This window comes from Bubalus kerabau, chromosome 6 (genome assembly GCF_029407905.1).
Source record: "Bubalus kerabau isolate K-KA32 ecotype Philippines breed swamp buffalo chromosome 6, PCC_UOA_SB_1v2, whole genome shotgun sequence".
Taxonomy (NCBI): Eukaryota; Metazoa; Chordata; class Mammalia; order Artiodactyla; family Bovidae; genus Bubalus; species Bubalus kerabau.
In genome coordinates, this window is record NC_073629.1 from 119,834,081 (window position 1) to 119,850,918 (window position 16,838).

The 16,838-nt window shown below is 43.6% G+C and overlaps 1 protein-coding gene across 1 annotated transcript; it reads right to left on the reverse strand.

The window, feature by feature from the left end:
• Positions 1–11,479: 11,479 nt before the first annotated feature.
• LOC129656362 (olfactory receptor 12-like) lies at positions 11,480–12,430 on the reverse strand. The gene has a single exon (XM_055587053.1). The coding sequence runs from the start codon at positions 12,428–12,430 to the stop codon at positions 11,480–11,482; it is 951 nt and encodes a 316-aa protein (XP_055443028.1).
• Positions 12,431–16,838: the final 4,408 nt, after the last annotated feature.

A 16,838-nucleotide genomic window follows, 5' to 3' on the forward strand; every position in this document is an offset into this window, starting at 1 on the left:
ATAGGTGTCAGCTCTTCTCTAAACTTTTGGTAGAATTGAGTTGTGAAGTCGTCTGGACCTGGGCTTTTATTTGCTGAAAGATTTCTGATTACAGTTTCAATTTCCGTGCTTGTGATGGGTCTGTTAAGATTTTCTATTTCTTCCTGGTTCAGTTTTGGAAAGTTGTATTTTTCTAAGAATTTGTCCATTTCTTCCATGTTGTCCATTTTATTGGCATATAATTGCTGATAGTAGTCTCTTATGATCCTTTGTATTTCTGAGTTGTCTGTTGTGATCTCTCCATTTTCATTTCTAATTTTATTGATCTGATTTTTCTCCCTTTGTTTCTTGATGAGTCTGGCTAATGGTTTGTCAATTTTATTTATCCTTTCAAAGAACCAGCTTTTGGCTTTGTTGATTTTTGCTATGTTCTCCTTTGTTTCTTTGCATTTATTTCTGCCCTAATTTTTAAGATTTCTTTCCTTCTACTAACCCTGGGGTTCTTCATTTCTGCCTTTTCTAGTTGCTTTAGGTGTGCTACTGCTGCTAAGTTGCTTCCGTGTCTGACGCCGTGCGACCCCATAGATGGCAGCCCACCAGGCTTCCCCGTCCCTGGGATTCTCCAGGCAAGAACACTGGAGCGGGTTGCCATTTCCTTCTCCAATGCATGAAAGTGAAAAGTGAACGTGAAGTCGCTCAGTCGTGTCCGACTCTAGCGACCCCATGGACTGCAGCCCATCAGGCTCCTCTGTCCATGGGATTCTCCAGGCAAAAGTACTGGAGTGGGGTGTGCTTAGGTGTAGAGTTAGGTTATTTATTTGACTTTTTTCGTTTCTTGAGGTATGCCTGTATTGCTATGAACTTTACCCTTAGCACTGCTTTTACAGTGTCCCACAGGTTTTGGGTTGTTGTGTTTTCATTTTCATTCATTTCTATGCATATTTTGATTTCTTTTTTTTATTTCTTCTGTGATTAGTTGGTTATTCAGCAGTGTGTTGCTCAGCCTACATATGTTGCAATTTTTAATATTTTTTCTCCTGTAATTGAGATCTAATCTTACTGCATTTTGGTCAGAAAAGATGCTTGGAATGATTTCAATTTTTTTGAATTTACCAAGGCTAGATTTATGGCCCAGATGTCCTCTATCCTGGAGAAGGTTCCATGTGCACTTGAGAAAAAGGTGAAATTCATTTTTGAGGGGTGAAATGTCCTATAGATATCAATTAGATCTAACTGGTCTATTGTATCATTTAACGTTTGTGTTTCTTTGTTAATTTTCTGTTTAGTTGATCTATCCATAGGTGTGAGTGGGGTATTAAAGTCTCCCACTATTATTGTGTTATTGTTAATTTCCCCTTTCATACTTGTTAGCATTTGTCTTACATATTGCAGTGCTCCTATGTTGGGTGCATATATATTTATAATTGTTACATCATCTTCTTGGATTGATCCTTTGATCATTATGTAGTGTCCTTTTTTGTCTCTTTTTACAGCCTTTGTTTTAAAGTCTATTTTATCTGATATGAGTATTGCTACTCCTGCTTTCTTTTGATCTCTATTTGCATGGAATATCTTTTTCCAGCCCTTCACTTTCAGTCTGTACGTGTCCCCTGTTTTGAGGTGAGTCTCTTGTAGACAACATATATAGGGGTCTTGTTTTTGTGTCCATTCAGCCAGTCTTTGTCTTTTGGTTGGGGCATTCAACCCATTTACGTTTAAGGTAATTATTGATAAGTATGATCCCGTTGCCATTTACTTTATTGTCTTGGGTTTGAGTTTATACACCGTTTTGTGTCTCCTGTCTAGAGAATATCCTTTAGCATTTGTTGGAGAGCTGGTTTGATGGTGCTGAATTCTCTCAGCTTTTGCTTGTCTGGAAAGCTTTTGATTTCTCCTTCATATTTGAATGAGATCCTTGCTGGGTACAGTAACCTGGGATGTAGGTTATTTTCTTTCATCACTTTAAGTATGTCTTGCCATTCCCTCCTGGCCTGAAGAGTTTCTATTGAAAGATCAGCTGTTATCCTTATGGGAATCCCCTTGTGTGTTATTTGTTGTTTTTCCCTTGCTGCTTTTAATATTTATTCTTTGTGTTTGATCTTTGTTGATTTGATTAATATGTGTCTTGGGGTGTTTCACCTTGGGTTTATCCTGTTTGGGACTCTCTGGGTTCCTTGGACTTGGGTGATTATTTCCTTCCCCATTTTAGGGAAGTTTTCAACTATTATCTCCTCAAGTATTTTCTCATGGTCTTTCTTTTTGTCTTCTTCTTCTGGGACTCCTATGATTCAAATGTTGTGGCGTTTAACACTGTCCTGGAGGTGTCTGAGATTGTCCTCATTTCTTTTAATTCGTTTTTCTTTTTCCCTTTCTGATTAATTTATTTCTACCATTCTATCTTTTATTTCACTAATCCTATCTTCTGCCTCCGTTATTCTACTATTTGTTGCCTCCAGAGTGTTTTTGATCTCATTTATTGTATTATTCATTATATATTGACTCTTTTTTATTTCTTCTAGGTCCTTGTTAAACCTTTCTTGCATTTTCTCAATCCTTGCCTCCAGGCTATTTATCTGTGATTCCATTTTGATTTTAAGATTTTGGATCATTTTCACTATCATTATTCAGAATTCTTTATCAGGTAGATTCCCTATCTCTTCCTCTTTTGTTTGGTTTGGTGGGCAGTTATCCTATTCCTTTACCTGCTGGGTATTCCTCTGTCTCTTCATCTTGTTTATATTGCTGAGTTTGGGGTGGCCTTTCTGTATTCTGGCAGTTTGTGGAGTTCTCTTTATTATGGAGTTTCCTTGCTGTGGGTGGGGTTGTATCGGTGGCTTGTCAAGGTTTCTTGGTTAGGGAAGCTTGTGTCGGTGTTCTGGTGGGTGGAGCTGGACTTCTTCACTCTGGAGTGCAATGAAGTGTCTAATAAGGAGTTATGAGATGTCAGTGGATTTGGAGTAACTTTGGGCAGCCTGTATATTGAAGCCCAGGGCTGTGTTCCTGTGTTGCTGGAGAATTTGCGTGGTATGTCTTGCTCTGGAACTTGTTGGCCCTTGGGTGGTTCTTGGTTTCAGTGTAGGTATGGAGGCGTTTGATGAGCTCCTATCGCTTTATGTTCCCTGGAGTCAGGTGTTCTATCATGTTCTCAGGATTTGGAGTTAAGCCTCCTGCTTCTGGTTTTCAGTCTTATTTTTACAGTAGTCTCAAGACTTCTCCTTCTATACAGCACCATTGATAAAACATCTAGGTTAAAGATGAAAAGTTTCTCCACAGTGAGGAACACCCAGAGAGGTTCACAGAGTTACATGGAGAAGAGAAGAGGGAGGAGGGAGTTAGAGGTGACCCAAATGAGATGAGGTGGAATCAAAAAAGGAGAGAGCAAGCTAGCCAGTAATCACTTCCTTATGTGCGCTCCACAGTCTGGACCACTCAGAGATGTTCATGGAGTTATACAGAGAAGAGAAGAGGGAGGAAGGAGACAGAGGTGGCCAGGAGGATAAAAGGGGGGAATGAAAAGGAGAGAGACAGATCCAGCCAGTAATCAGTTCCCTAAGTGTCCTCCACCGTCTGGAACACACAGAGATTCAGAGAGTTGGGTAGAGAAGAGAAGGGGGAGGGAGGAGACAGAGGTGACCTAGTGGAGAGAAAGGAGAGTCCTAAGGGGGAGAGAGCAGTCAAGCCAGTAATCTCGCTCCCAAGTAAAAATAGGTACTGAAGATTGGGTTCTTAAAGGTACAAAATTGATAACAAATACCAAAAACCAAAGATTAAAATTCTAGAGTAGAGGTTAGATTTTCAAAAATACAATATGAAAGAAAAGAAGAAGAAGAAAAAAAAGTCACAAAAGTTATTATATATATATATATATATATATATATATGAAGTTTGCTTTAAAAAATAGTCTTTTTTTGAAAAGTAATAGTAGGTTATAAAAATGAAAATTAAAGGAGTAATAGAGGACTTAAAACTTAAAAAAAGTTTTAAAATGACAAAAAAAAAAGAAAAGAAAGAAAAAGAAGAAGAAGAAAGAAAGAAAAGAATGATCGTAAAAATAGTAAAAATTTATCTAGGACTTTCTCTGGTGTTGTTGTGGGCAGTGTGGGGTCAGTTCATTTTTGGATAGTTTCTTGGTCCGGCTTATATTTCTCAAAATCTATAGGCCCCTTCCTATGTAGTCGGTACTAACTACAGGGTTTTAATCTATTGCACCTGTCACTTCCAAGGCGGTTCCCTCGGTTTTAGCTTCTGTTTGCTGGTCTCTTCAGAGTCTGATTTCCGCCTTGACACAAGGGGGCGGTGGTGGACACTTTTTTAGGCTCACTTGTTCAGTCGCACTGTGGGGAGGGAGGGACGCTGCAAACAAATAACACTGGTGTGTGCTTGCAGTGTCTCAGCCACACTGGGCCTGCCCCCCTCATGGCGCATGCACCCTCCCTGCCCACACAGCTCAGTCTCTAGGTTACTCCACCAGGACCGTCCGAGGCTGGCCCTGGGCTGCATGCACCTCCCAGGTCTAAGCCGCTCAGGTTCAGGCACTCGGGTAGTTCTCAGAGGTGCAGATTCTGTCAGGCCTGCGTTTTGTGCCCTTCCCAGCTCCGAGCAGCTCGGGTGATGAGGTCTGTGGCGAGCGCAGTCACTGCTACTTATCGCCTCTCCCATCCATGCCACTAGGTTTTCTGGGTGTACAACCAGCACACCTTCTCAGGCGGATGACTCTCCAGAATCCCAAGAAGTCTTAGTAAGCAAAGAAGCCTGCTTGCAGTTTGGTAGATTATGTCTCTCTGGGGTTGAGATTGCCCCCTTCCAGCTCTGGCTGCCTGTCACCAGAGGGGGAAGGTCTGCAGCCAGCTAGTTTTGTTCCGCCCTTTGTTCTGTACGTGGGCCTGGCAGTGTCTTAGGGCTTTTCCCGTGGTAGCTATCCCACAGTCTGGTTTGCTAGCCCAAATTAGTTTGCTCTGTTTATCCTTGGGGGCATTCAGGCCTGATCCTTAGTCTAAGCAATGCAGCCCGCGCCTCCCTGCCCAGCCCCTGCTTGCTAGTGGCAGGCGCAGGTGTCTGCGTTGCTTCTCCGCTGGGGGAGTTACCGTTGGGCTCGTAATCTGTGGGTTTTAATTATTTACTTATTTTTCCTCCCTATTATGTTGCCCTCTGTGCTTCCAAGGCTTGGCACAGATTTGGCAGTGAGAGTGTTTCCTGGTGTTTGGAAACTTCACTCTTTTTAAGACTCCCTTCCCAGGACGGAGCTCTGTCCCTACCTCTTTGTCTCTTTTTTTGTCTTTTATATTTTCCTACCTCCTTTCAAAGACAATGGGCTGCTTATCTGGGTGCCTGATGTTCTCTGCCGGCATTCAGAAGTTGTTTTGTGGATTTTGCTCAGCATTTAAATGTTCTTTTGATGAATTTGTGGGTGAGAAAATGATCTCCCTGCCTATTCCTCCTCCATCTTAGGACCGCCTCCAGTAACCAGTCTTTGGATAAAGGTCAGATGCTCCATGATGTACAACCAGGAGATTAATACCTGGGTATAATCATTTAACTAAGTCAGATGACCTGGGGCATACTGAGCTTTATCTAATGAAAGCTCTTGACTTAAATTCTTGCTTGTGACCTTACTAATACCTGCTAGCTGTATTATTTTCTATGTCACTTGATTCAGAAGACTGTTTCTGACATTACTAGATGTGTGACTGAGCCTGTGATAAAATGCTGATATGAAGTTCCTTATGAGATCAATGATTTTAATAACGTAATTCTAGATATGTGAAGAAACAACAAGAGGGAATATTTTCCTGGACCAAGAGGCTAGTAAGAAAGGTATGGCCCAGAAACGTTTGCTACTTGCAAGGTCTGGTCCAATAACAGCACAGTGTGGCCTGTCAATGGAATCTTCCCTAGACCTGGGAATGAGCCTTCCCAGCACCGTGGGACACAATGGCCATGAAATGCCCCCAAAGCATGGTCAAATATGTGGCTCTGAAGGGACCCTGCTGACTGGAAGTTGGCACTTGCCAGCTGCTTCTACAAAGATTTCATCATGACCACTGCAAGCTGCTGACCTTCAACACCCCCAAAAGGAGTTCAGGGAGGAGATCAGAAATAAGGCACTCTGTGCTATGGGAAAAAAACCAGAAGAACTGGCCTTCAGAAAGTCCAATGTTTTCAGGTAAAGATTTTATAAGCACAAATTCTTGCCTCTTCTCGTACCTAGAGAAACACTAACGTCACGAACCAATATCTCTTCCTGGTTCTCCTGGCTAGCCCCTGAGCAGCTTTTCTACTTCTATTAATCTTTGGACCATGTACCTTTAACTTTCTTGTTAAGTTTATTTCTTCTAGAATACAACAAATCTCCAAGTGGTAGTACGACAAGAATATTCCCTCACCAACACCCAGACAACACTGAAACAAGGCACCTTATCACTACATGGACTCTCAGATCCCTCCATAAATGCACCCTGACAAAGAGCAAACAAAGGGAACCCCGAGCCCCCGTACGTCCCTGGACAGCCTGAAGAGGTCAAAGCAGTCATTGCCCCTTTTCCTTTGAGACTGGGTTCCCAAAGGCCTGAGAAGTGAAATAGGTAGATAGGTAGGTATAAGCAGGGTATCAACAGGGGCCAAAGAGTTGGCCCTAAAAATAAATAGAGGGAGGAATGTGGTGACACAGAGACTAAAGAGCAAATAAGACCAAGGAGGGTCTTGGAATAAGGAATGGAAAACCAGACCCTTATCATCCTTCCCTCCTCCATATTGTAACTATTAATGGATTTCAGGTCCTCCTGAACAGTGTAACCTGTCTCCCCTTCTACCCGACACAGGGAGAAGGTGTTTACCTTACTCTTCCCCCGACCCTGTATACATGCCTCATCCAGTCAGCAAATGAACCTCAACCCCCCTATCCTACTTCTTGTATCCTGAGTAAACGTGGACTAAGGACCCCTGTTCAATGTTGGATCTCCCTTGAGATGGCCTGCTGTTCTAACAACATCTCCCACTCTAATAAACTTTATTTCCCTCTCATTCTGTCTCATGTCTGGAAATTCTTTTCCAACCCATGCCTGGACCATGACATTTTTTTACTTTTCTGTGTTGTCATGACAGCACCTGCTTCTGACTGAACTGAACTTTATCTCAAACCTTGAGTTAACCAATGCATTTTTCTCATGGAGATGTCTTTCTTAAGTTATGTTAATGAACTATGCATTTGCTTGGAAATCTTCCTTTCTTCAAGATTCATGTCAATTGTTTTGTGGCCCATGATGACTCACCTTCTGCCAAAGCTATCTCAAAATGCATGTTGTGAGTGAGGGGTCTGGTGCAACTCTAAGTTTTGAGACATTTCCTTTCTCTCACCCTACTCCAGTACTCTTGCCTGGAGAATCCCATGGATTCTACAGAGAACCTGGTAGGCTGCAGTCCATGGGGTCATTAAGTCGGACAGGACTGAGTGACTTCACTTTCAATTTTCACTTTCATGCATTGGAGAAGAAAATGGCAACCCACTCCCAGTGTTCTCGCCTGGAGAATCCCAGGGATGGGGGAGCCTGGTGGGTTGCTGTCTATAGGGTCGCACAGAGTCAGACACAACTGAAGTGACTTAGCAGCAATAGGTATATAGCTACTTGCTAAAAACTAGCAAGGGGGGACTCTTTCTGTCTCCTTCTGATGTCAGTCAGAAGCTTTCTCTATCTCTCTTTAATAAAACTTTGTTACACAAAAGCTCTGATCAATGAAGCCTTGTCACTGGCCCCACAATGAATTCCTGTCTTCCAGAGGCCAATAATCCCAGCGTCATTCACTCATAGCAGCAACCTTTCACTAGGTTGTTACCTAGTCCTGGTTTGAGTTCCTTGATTCATACAGCAAATTCCCACTGGCTATCTATTTTATATATGGTAATATGGTTCCATCTTACTTTCTCCATACACTCCCACAAGTCACAATCTGATCAGAAATAGTTTTTTGTTGTTGCATAGAATAAGAGAAGATGACTTTTCAAGACAATGATTTTTTTGATTTGCAATCAGCTCATGATGCACCCACTGACTGAGCTTTTTTATCTTTCTAATTTGCTTCAAATGCCAAATGACCACAGAATGGTCGACAATGAGTTCTTCAACAACTTCTTGTGTAGTTGTAAGAGGATAAGCTTTGATGGTCCTCTCAATTGGTTGGTGTCATCTTCAGATGGCTGGCCACCGTCTCCTTCAACTTCAAGGCTCCCATCTCCTTTGCAAAACTTCTTGACCCACCACTGTACTCTATGCTCATTAGCAATTCCTGGGCCAAATACGTTATTGATGATGTGAGCTGTCTCTGCTGCTTTACTATCCATTTTGAACTCGAATAAGAAAATCACTCAGATTTACTTTTTGTCTAACAGTATTTCTCTAGTCTAAAATAAATATAAAATACACGGCAAGTAATGACATTAGCAAAAAATATAAAGTGAGAAGCATGCATTGAAATGATGTGTAATACAACCACATTTATTTAAGAATGTATTCCAATATAAACTGGCAAGTTCAACAGTGGAAAACCACAATTGCTTTTGCACCAACCTTAATTCTTGAAGCTATTTCTCTAAAAGATGATCTATAGATTGCCATCAAACATGAGAAAATGCTCAAAATCATGAATTGTTAGGGAAATAAAAGCAACAGAGATAATACTTCCCCATCATTTATGATGGCTCAAATGAAAGAGAAAAGAACATATATTAACTATTATGTGGATAAAATGGAACAGTTTTGCACTGTTGGAAGGAAGCAAAGTGATACAGCCACTTAGAAAAGTTATATAAGATTTCCCTCAAAATGAGAAAAGATAACCATATGATACAATCAAACATCTGAATATATACTAAAAGATAGAAAAGAAAGAAAAAAGACAGTCTCCCTGAGATATTTGCATGCCCATTTACATAGCATGTTCTTCAACATAGCCAAAATGTGGAGGCAACCCACATGTTCCTAGGTGGATGAAGGGATAAGCAAAAAGTTTTATACACATGTGATGGATTACTAGTCAGCCCTGAAAATGATAGAAATCCTGTCACATGCTGCAACGTGATAAACCTTGAGGATTCTATGTTAAATGAAACGACCATACACAAAAAGACAAATACTGTATGCTTTACTTATCTGGGTCATCTAAAGAAGTCACATGTGTGGCGACAGAAAGTAGAATAGTGACCACCAGTGGTGAAGGTAAAGGGGAAACAGGGAGTTATTATTTAGGGGGATGGAGTTCCAGGTTTGCAAGATGATAAAGTTCTGGAGATCTGATACACAGTGAAGTGAGTATGCTAACACTACTGAACTACACTCAAAATTAGTTACAACAATTGATTTTTACATTAATAGGTAGAAACTTCTAAACTTTACTATAGGATCAGGATCAAAACTACAATGTGTTTTGTGTTGAAATGTGATGTGTTTATTTTCCACTGAAACACAATAAGCAAATGAGAGCTGTATCATGTATACTTTGGAGCTCAATGTCTACTTAACACTGAACTCAATTTATACACCAGAATTAGATGTGAACAAAGAACCAAGTATGTGTCAGCAACTTGCAAAGCATTATACAGGATGAACCAAAAAACAAACTACTTCTAACATTGTATAATTCCCTTCACTACAGTCTGAAACATAGGTTTACATAGAGTAAAGCCAACTTACAGGGTTTTAAAAATAATTTTCTTCCACAGTATAGGGCAATTTCTCTTTCATCTAATATTTAACTTCCTTTCCTGATTTATTTGAAAGTGAAAATTAATGTTGCTCTACTAAGAACCACTGACATTATACTCTTGGCACCATTAACTTGCACGTATGATGAGAAATATACACTTGTATAAAAAGATTGCACTTTTCTATTTCCTTTAGAAATTTAAATTAAGATGGTAGAAGACCCAAGATAATTCTTCTGAAATTTCATGGAATGGAAAACAATAAAATGAAAGAGAGAGCTAGGTGAGGGAAAGAGAGAGATTAGAAAGAAAGGAAAGGAAAAGAAAGAAGGAAGAAAGAAAGAAAGGGAGAAAAGGAGGAGGAGAGAGGAGACACAAGAGAGGAAGAAAGGAAAATAGGAGATAGAATAATACAGCATGAAACAATCATAAGACATGTCATTTTGCTCCTGAAAACTGGGGCAACTTTTCAAAGACTTGCATCATTATATCAAGAGAATACAGTAATCTATGGAAGACTTAGAATTAAGTTTGGAGCCCAAATATGAGACAATGGCAATAAGAATCAGATAGAGGCCTCTGAGTAGGTCCCAACTGAGCAACAGTGAGTGGCAGCCTGATGACAGGGTGTGAGCCCCTCCCCACGGTTCTCCTGAGCAAAGAGAGAAGATGGAGAGCTGTGACCAGAGACCCAGGGCCTGTCCCGACTGAACCTACTAGGGACAGACCACCCTTGTGTCCAGAGGACAGCCTCCTGGTAGTGACCATGGGAGTGGATGACTCTTCCAAAAGAAGATGCCATAAGGAGGCCACTGGGTTCTGAATGCAGACTGAGTGTTGAATTCCATGGAGCATGACAATGAAGCTCTGAACATGCGGCTCAAGCTTAAGGGACCAGGCTCCCAGGGAGTGTGAGAGAGAGCAAGGAGCTATGCTCTCTACAAGAAACTGCACCTTCCCATTCCTAACCTGCTCTCTGCCACAGCTACGAGGACCTTCGTCCTTATTCAGAGATGTCTGTGCTGACGAAGGATCACAAATGGGAAAGTGTCACCTGCCAGGCTGGGTGGTATAAAGTGTCAGTTGAAGTTTGGGTATCCACGCTGTCTCCCTAGGGCTCCCAGCCTCTGTCTGAGGGGAGAACCCAGGACAGGGAGCACTAGGAGCCTCTGAAGCAGGGGCACAGGTGCTCCCTGTTGCCTTGTTGAGTGGCAGCATCAGTGAACAGAAGGCGGAGGTGGAAGAACAGAAGGCGGAGGTGGAAGAACAGAAGGCACATGCAGGATTGTGGGGAAGCATGGTCTTCCTAACTCTTAATTGGCTCTGGTGACCCAGGCCATCACCAGGAAAGGGACAAGGCCAAGTGTCCTAGGGCCCCTCTTCTAGGTGGTCCAGGGAGATTGCTGAGCACATAATTACCTAGATTTAGAAATGAAGGGAAAAGAGAGGCATCAGAGTTTGTGTCGTTTAATACCTTCACCAGAGGAAGTTGAACTTGGGATACCCATGCTGTTTCAAAGACTCTCTGCTAATCACTCTGCCCACTGTGCTTTTCAGATTTCAAGATTAAGGTCTTGGATAACATGGGTCATTAGTTCTCTAGTGGGAATGAAGATGCCTTGTCTATCTTTATTTCTCACACTTGCAGTTTGTGGAGCATCATGTGCTTCATAAACAGTAGAATGTATCACTGGATGAAAGAGTGGGTTAGATAAATAGGGAATGAATTTCTTAAAGCAAATCCAGTCCCTTCCATGAAGCCATCTTGTCTTGTTCTCAGGACACTGTCTCTCTGGCCATCATCCTTCACGTGGCTGTGTGTCTCTGCCCCAGTCTCCGCAGGGCATCCTTCACGTCCTTGTTTCTCAGGCTGTAGATGAGGGGGTTGAGCATCGGGATGATCAGGGTGTAGAAGATCGAGACCACCTTGCCCTGCTCCAAGGACTCCACAGCTCCCGGCTGGGCATACATGACAAAAAGGGTCCCATAAAAGAGGGAAACGGCTGTCATGTGGGAGCCAAAGGTGGAGAAGAGCTTGTGTCTCCCTCCTCCTGAGCGCATCCTCAGGATGGTCACTGTGATGTAGCCATAGGAGACGATGACCACGAGTGTGGTGCCCACGATGAAGAAGCCACAGAGGCCAAACATGACCAGCTCATTGGTCGTAGTGTCAGCACAGGCCAGCTTGAGCAGAGGCGGCACATCACAGAAGAAGTGGTCGATGTGGTTGGAGCTGCAGAACGGGAGGCTGAATGTGAAGCTGGCCTGCAGGACGGAGTTGAGGCAGCCCCCACAGTAGGAGACCAGCACCAGGAGGGCACACACCGAGGAGCACATGGTGATGGGGTAGTGTAGGGGGCTGCAGACGGCCACAAAGCGGTCATAGGCCATCACGGCCAGGAGGAAACCCTCTGTGGTGCCCAGTAGGGAGAAAAAGAAAAATTGAATGATACATCCCTCAAAGGTGATGACCTTGGAGGAGGACAGGAAGTTGGCCAGGGCCTTAGGGGCGATGACAGATGAGTAACACAGGTCCACAAAGGAGAGGTTCTTGAGGAAGAAGTACATTGGGGAGTGCAGATGGGCATCCAGGATGATGACCACCATCATGGTGAGGTTCCCCAGGACGGCCACCACATACAGGGCCAGGAACAGAGCAAAGAGCAGGGCCTGGGTCTGTGGACCACCCTCAAATCCATCCAGCACAAACTCCTGCAAAGACATCACCGAGAGATTTCCATCGCCTTCGGGTGACATGGTTCTCAGCTGAGCAACAAGCGGCAGACAGCAGAGAGCAGGTGAGATGCAGTGAGAGGGAGCAGATCAAAGTCACAAGGGAACACTCTCTTGGAAAACAGAAACACTTCAAGGCCTTACAGCCCACTGACCAACAGACCACCAGCTGCCCTGTTCATCTCCTGATGAACTCAGACTGACCTGAAATGGCAAACATTTCCTCTCATTTACTAATATCTAAGTGTGCTTGGAGGGCTTCCTTGGCGGCTGAGAGGTAAAGACTCTGCCTGCAAGGCAGGAGACTCAGGTTCGATCCCTGGGTTGGGAAGATCCCCTGGAGAAGAAATGGCAACCCACTCCAGTATTCTTACCTGGGAGAACTCATGGACAGAGGAGCTTGGAGATTTACAGTCATGGGGTCACAAAGAGTCGCACACAACCAAGCCACTAAACAGCAACAAAGTATGCTTGAAACACTCACTCTGTGGGAGACTCTGAGTGTTTGCTATGAGATGGTTCCAGGGGTTATGTCAAGCTGAGAGTCTACTGTGTAAGAATGGCTTCCATCTCCTTGTCCTTGCTTTAAAGGACATGTTCTCCCTTCCCATGGGTTTGATCCTGAGCTGTGCCATTTCTGAACCTTCTCTGGTATCTTATCCTGCATTTTTGCCCCTGAAGGAAATGGCGCCTGACTCCAATACTCTTGCCTAGAAAATCCTATGGATGGAGGAGCCTGGTAGGCTCTAGTCCATGGGGTCGCTAAGAATCAGACATGACTGAGTGACTTCACTTTCCTTATTTTTACTCATTCTTTAATTTCAGAAAGTGTTAAACATGTCTTGCCATCAGGATGTTACTCAATGATAGTTCTATCTCCAGGCTAGTCTACAAGCATATCAGGGCCCTAACCTCACCAGGCTAGTGTGGTGCTTTGCCTGTCTCTCCTGCAGGCCCTGAGATTTAACTTGGCATCTTTGTCACTGAGCAGGGACCTTGATGGCAACCATTGTTAGAGATCTCTGCATCCTTGATATTTTAAAGGTTCTTTCTTGCAATGTCCAGATACTGGACAATCTGTGGACAGGGGACAGCCCAGCTCTATGGCCACAGACACAGCAAGAAGACACTTTCACACATTCAGCACATGGGTATGTCATCTCTCTGTCCTTACTCCATGCATCTGGCTCCTTGGCACACCACAAGGGCTTGATTACTTTGAACAATGGGAACCATTAACATTGATGGCTCAGACGGTAAGGAATCTGCCTGCAATGTAGGAGACCTGTGTACAATTCCTGGTTCAGGAAGAACCCCTGGAGAAGGGAATGGCTACCCACTCCAGCATGCTTGCCTGGAGAATTCCATGGACAGAGGAGCCTGGCAGGCTACAGTCTATGGGCTCACAAAGAGTCAGACACAACTCAGCAACTGATACTTTCACTTTCAACACTGTCACATCTGCATCCTTTGGATCTTCCATAAGGTGCTTCTTCCTGTCCCTGTCACAGCCTAGCACTCCCTTGTCTGTCCTGAGCAAAGCTGACCACACACTCACGTGGGACATGGGAACCAGCTCTGTAATGGCCAGAGGAATGCTTGGGGGAAGATCCATCCTAAATGAGAAGAAGTGGTGAAGGAAGGTGGATACAGAGCCATAGTGCCTCCTAGGAAGACAAAGAGGATTAGAAAGAGGGTGGAAGTCAATTTTAGAGCTCTTCATGTTTTCTAGAGGTCATACCTGCAGCATCACAGTGCTAGCGTGGGAGTTGGGGTGTGCGGGCAGAGGATGGGTGGTCAGTGGTGCCGATAGAGGAGTGATAACCCTGAAGTTCCCTCAACCTTAAGTTTTCTTAGAAGGTGGTCTGAGAGAGTTCATTCTTTCCAACAAAACAGAAGGTAGATGACCACGTAGGTTGTCCAGTTTTCCTCTTCTGGCAGACTTGACTCCAACTCTCACATGATGGCAGAGGGGACAGTCTGCCCTGGATGCTCAGGTAGGGTTTAATATAATATGTGTTTGAAGCTGGTGCTAAGAGCAGAGTTGGTGGTCTGCCTTACACTCCATGGCCACCCACCCTTGCCTCCCACCACTGTCGTGTGCAAACAGTCACATTCATCATGGCCAAGCTTTTGCTGTCCATTCTGTTCACTCCCTAGCCATACACACAATAGATTCACTGTGACCACAGTGACCATCTTCTCCCCACCACCCCAGGCCGGCTGTCTGGCTTCTATGTCCCCTGGGGTTTCTGTTCTGTTTCCAGGACAGTTTGTCCACCTCAGGGGCCTTTGATCATCACAACAGTGACCCTTAGGATGTCTGATGAAGCTCATAAGTAGAGATTGACATGTTTACCTCAGAAAACAAGCTTGGTTTCTGAGAAAACAAACTCACACATTGCCTTGGCTTATTGAAATGACTCAGTGGGCCTATGGTTGCTGCTTCAGTAAACCTACTTGTGAGCTGAGCCTGAGATGTACCTTCCCAGATAAAGCAAAAAGTCTACTGATGTCTGTAAGCCTCCATTTGTATTAACTACGCTTGAGTCCTTCAGGTAAACTTGTTACTCCTACAGCACCAGCATCACCTGGAGATTGTCAGAAATATAGAATCTCAGGCATTAGATTAAAGCCTGCATTTATATGAGACCCCTTAAATTTCGGACCTCTGCGATAACTGACCCTGGCTCATAATAATAGGTGGGGGGAGAGTGTTGATCAGGCTTCAGGATCCCAGGACTCATCTATCAGTGATGCTGACCCACACCCTGCTAAGTGATGACTGAACTGCTCCTGTGATGTCAGAAGGGGGGTGACTCACCAAGGACTTTTTGCTCCCAGGGTTGACAGAGTTCCTGACCCAGGGGTGTGCTGATGATAATGAGTTGGTACAGAGGACTCTCCAGCTTGTTCAGGTCTAGTTTTCTGTGCAATGAAGTGTGATTTGAAAGTTTTCAGAGGAAGGCACCTGGGGTCACAGTGAGAGGCAGGCCAGGTACTCCAAGTTGATGCAGGAAACACTTGGGTCTTTAGTCTTGGAACAAGTAGGAAGTGCGGTGGACTTAACTCACCTGTTCCTATTTGTCCTGTCCCCTGAGCTGGCTAGTATTCATGGCATCTGCATCTTTAGGTCACTCTACTGGGAAGATGTTCTCTGTGTGGTGCAGCTGGGACTCTTGGCCTCAAATGGCCAATTAGCTGTTACTTGGCCTCTGAGTGCACTGGGACTCCCAACTCCCCAGGTCCCAGGAAGATGCAGTCCTGTGGCCAAATTCCTCTGATACATCTCAGCCCAAACAGAGGAATCAGGAAGCCCGATCTCCCTCCAGGAGTACTGGGGTTCATCCAATGGGAAGCAAGTTAACTTAGAGCGACCCAGTGGCCCTCTTTGGAAAGGCTTCCCCAGGACTGCAGGTGTGTCCTCCTAGCCCACAGCCTGCATTCTTCCTCTGCTTCATCCTGGTATGTTGGTGTGATGAAGGGTGATGTGCAGGACTCTGTGCCTGTGGAAATGAAACAGCCCTCTCTAAGTCACACTGTGGCCCTTCCTTCAGTGCAGGTTGAGTAAATGTGTCTGTAAAAACAAAACATTTAAATCCTGGACAGAAATCCAAAACCAAAGTATAAAGGTGATATATGTATAACATTAAAATATAGAAAGTATGAAAGTAAAAGCAGAAAAAGTAGTATCATAAATATTCTAAAAATAAGAACAAGACAGCTATATCTCAATAATCATTAGACAAAAAGGATTTCAGGAGAAAAAATGCTTATAAAGGGATATTTATTAAGGAAAATGTTCAATCTAAGTGCATATCTGGAAAGTTTAAATTTTATATGACTAATATGATTAAAAATACACATAGTAGAAAATTACAGAGTTAAGAAGAAATGAAAAACGTCCATCATGGTTGATATTCATCTCAATCATTAACTAACAAAAGAAACAGAAAAATTGTAGTCACATGTTAGAATTGGTTCAAAGTATTAGCTAAACGGACCTACTGGGCACAGATAGAACACTGTAATCACAACTGCAGAATATAAATTCTCTTGAAACTCATAGAATATCACTGAACTAAGGTTTTTTTATTTAAATAAATTATTAGAAGGAGGTCATGCTCATTGTTGTTTACTTGCTCAATTTTGTCCGAGTCTTTTGTGACCCCATGAACTGTAGCCCCCTCTGCTCCTCTGTCCACTGGATTTCCCAGGCAAGAATACTGGAGTGGGTTGCCATTTCCTTGTCCAGGGGATCTTCCTGATCCAGAGATCAAATCCAGGTCTCCTACATTGCAGGCAGGTTCTTTACCACTGAGTCACCTGGGAACCCCATGCTGCATTAGGTGGGCCCCACATCCAAAGACTGGTGTCCTTCTAAGGAGAGGAAATGATACAGAGACAAGACACAGGGCGGTGGGCATGTAAA

Coding starts and splice junctions, on each gene's coding strand:
- LOC129656362 (XM_055587053.1), bottom strand. CDS start 12,430: ATGTCACCCGAAGGCGATGGAAATCTCTCGGTGATGTCTTTGCAGGAG.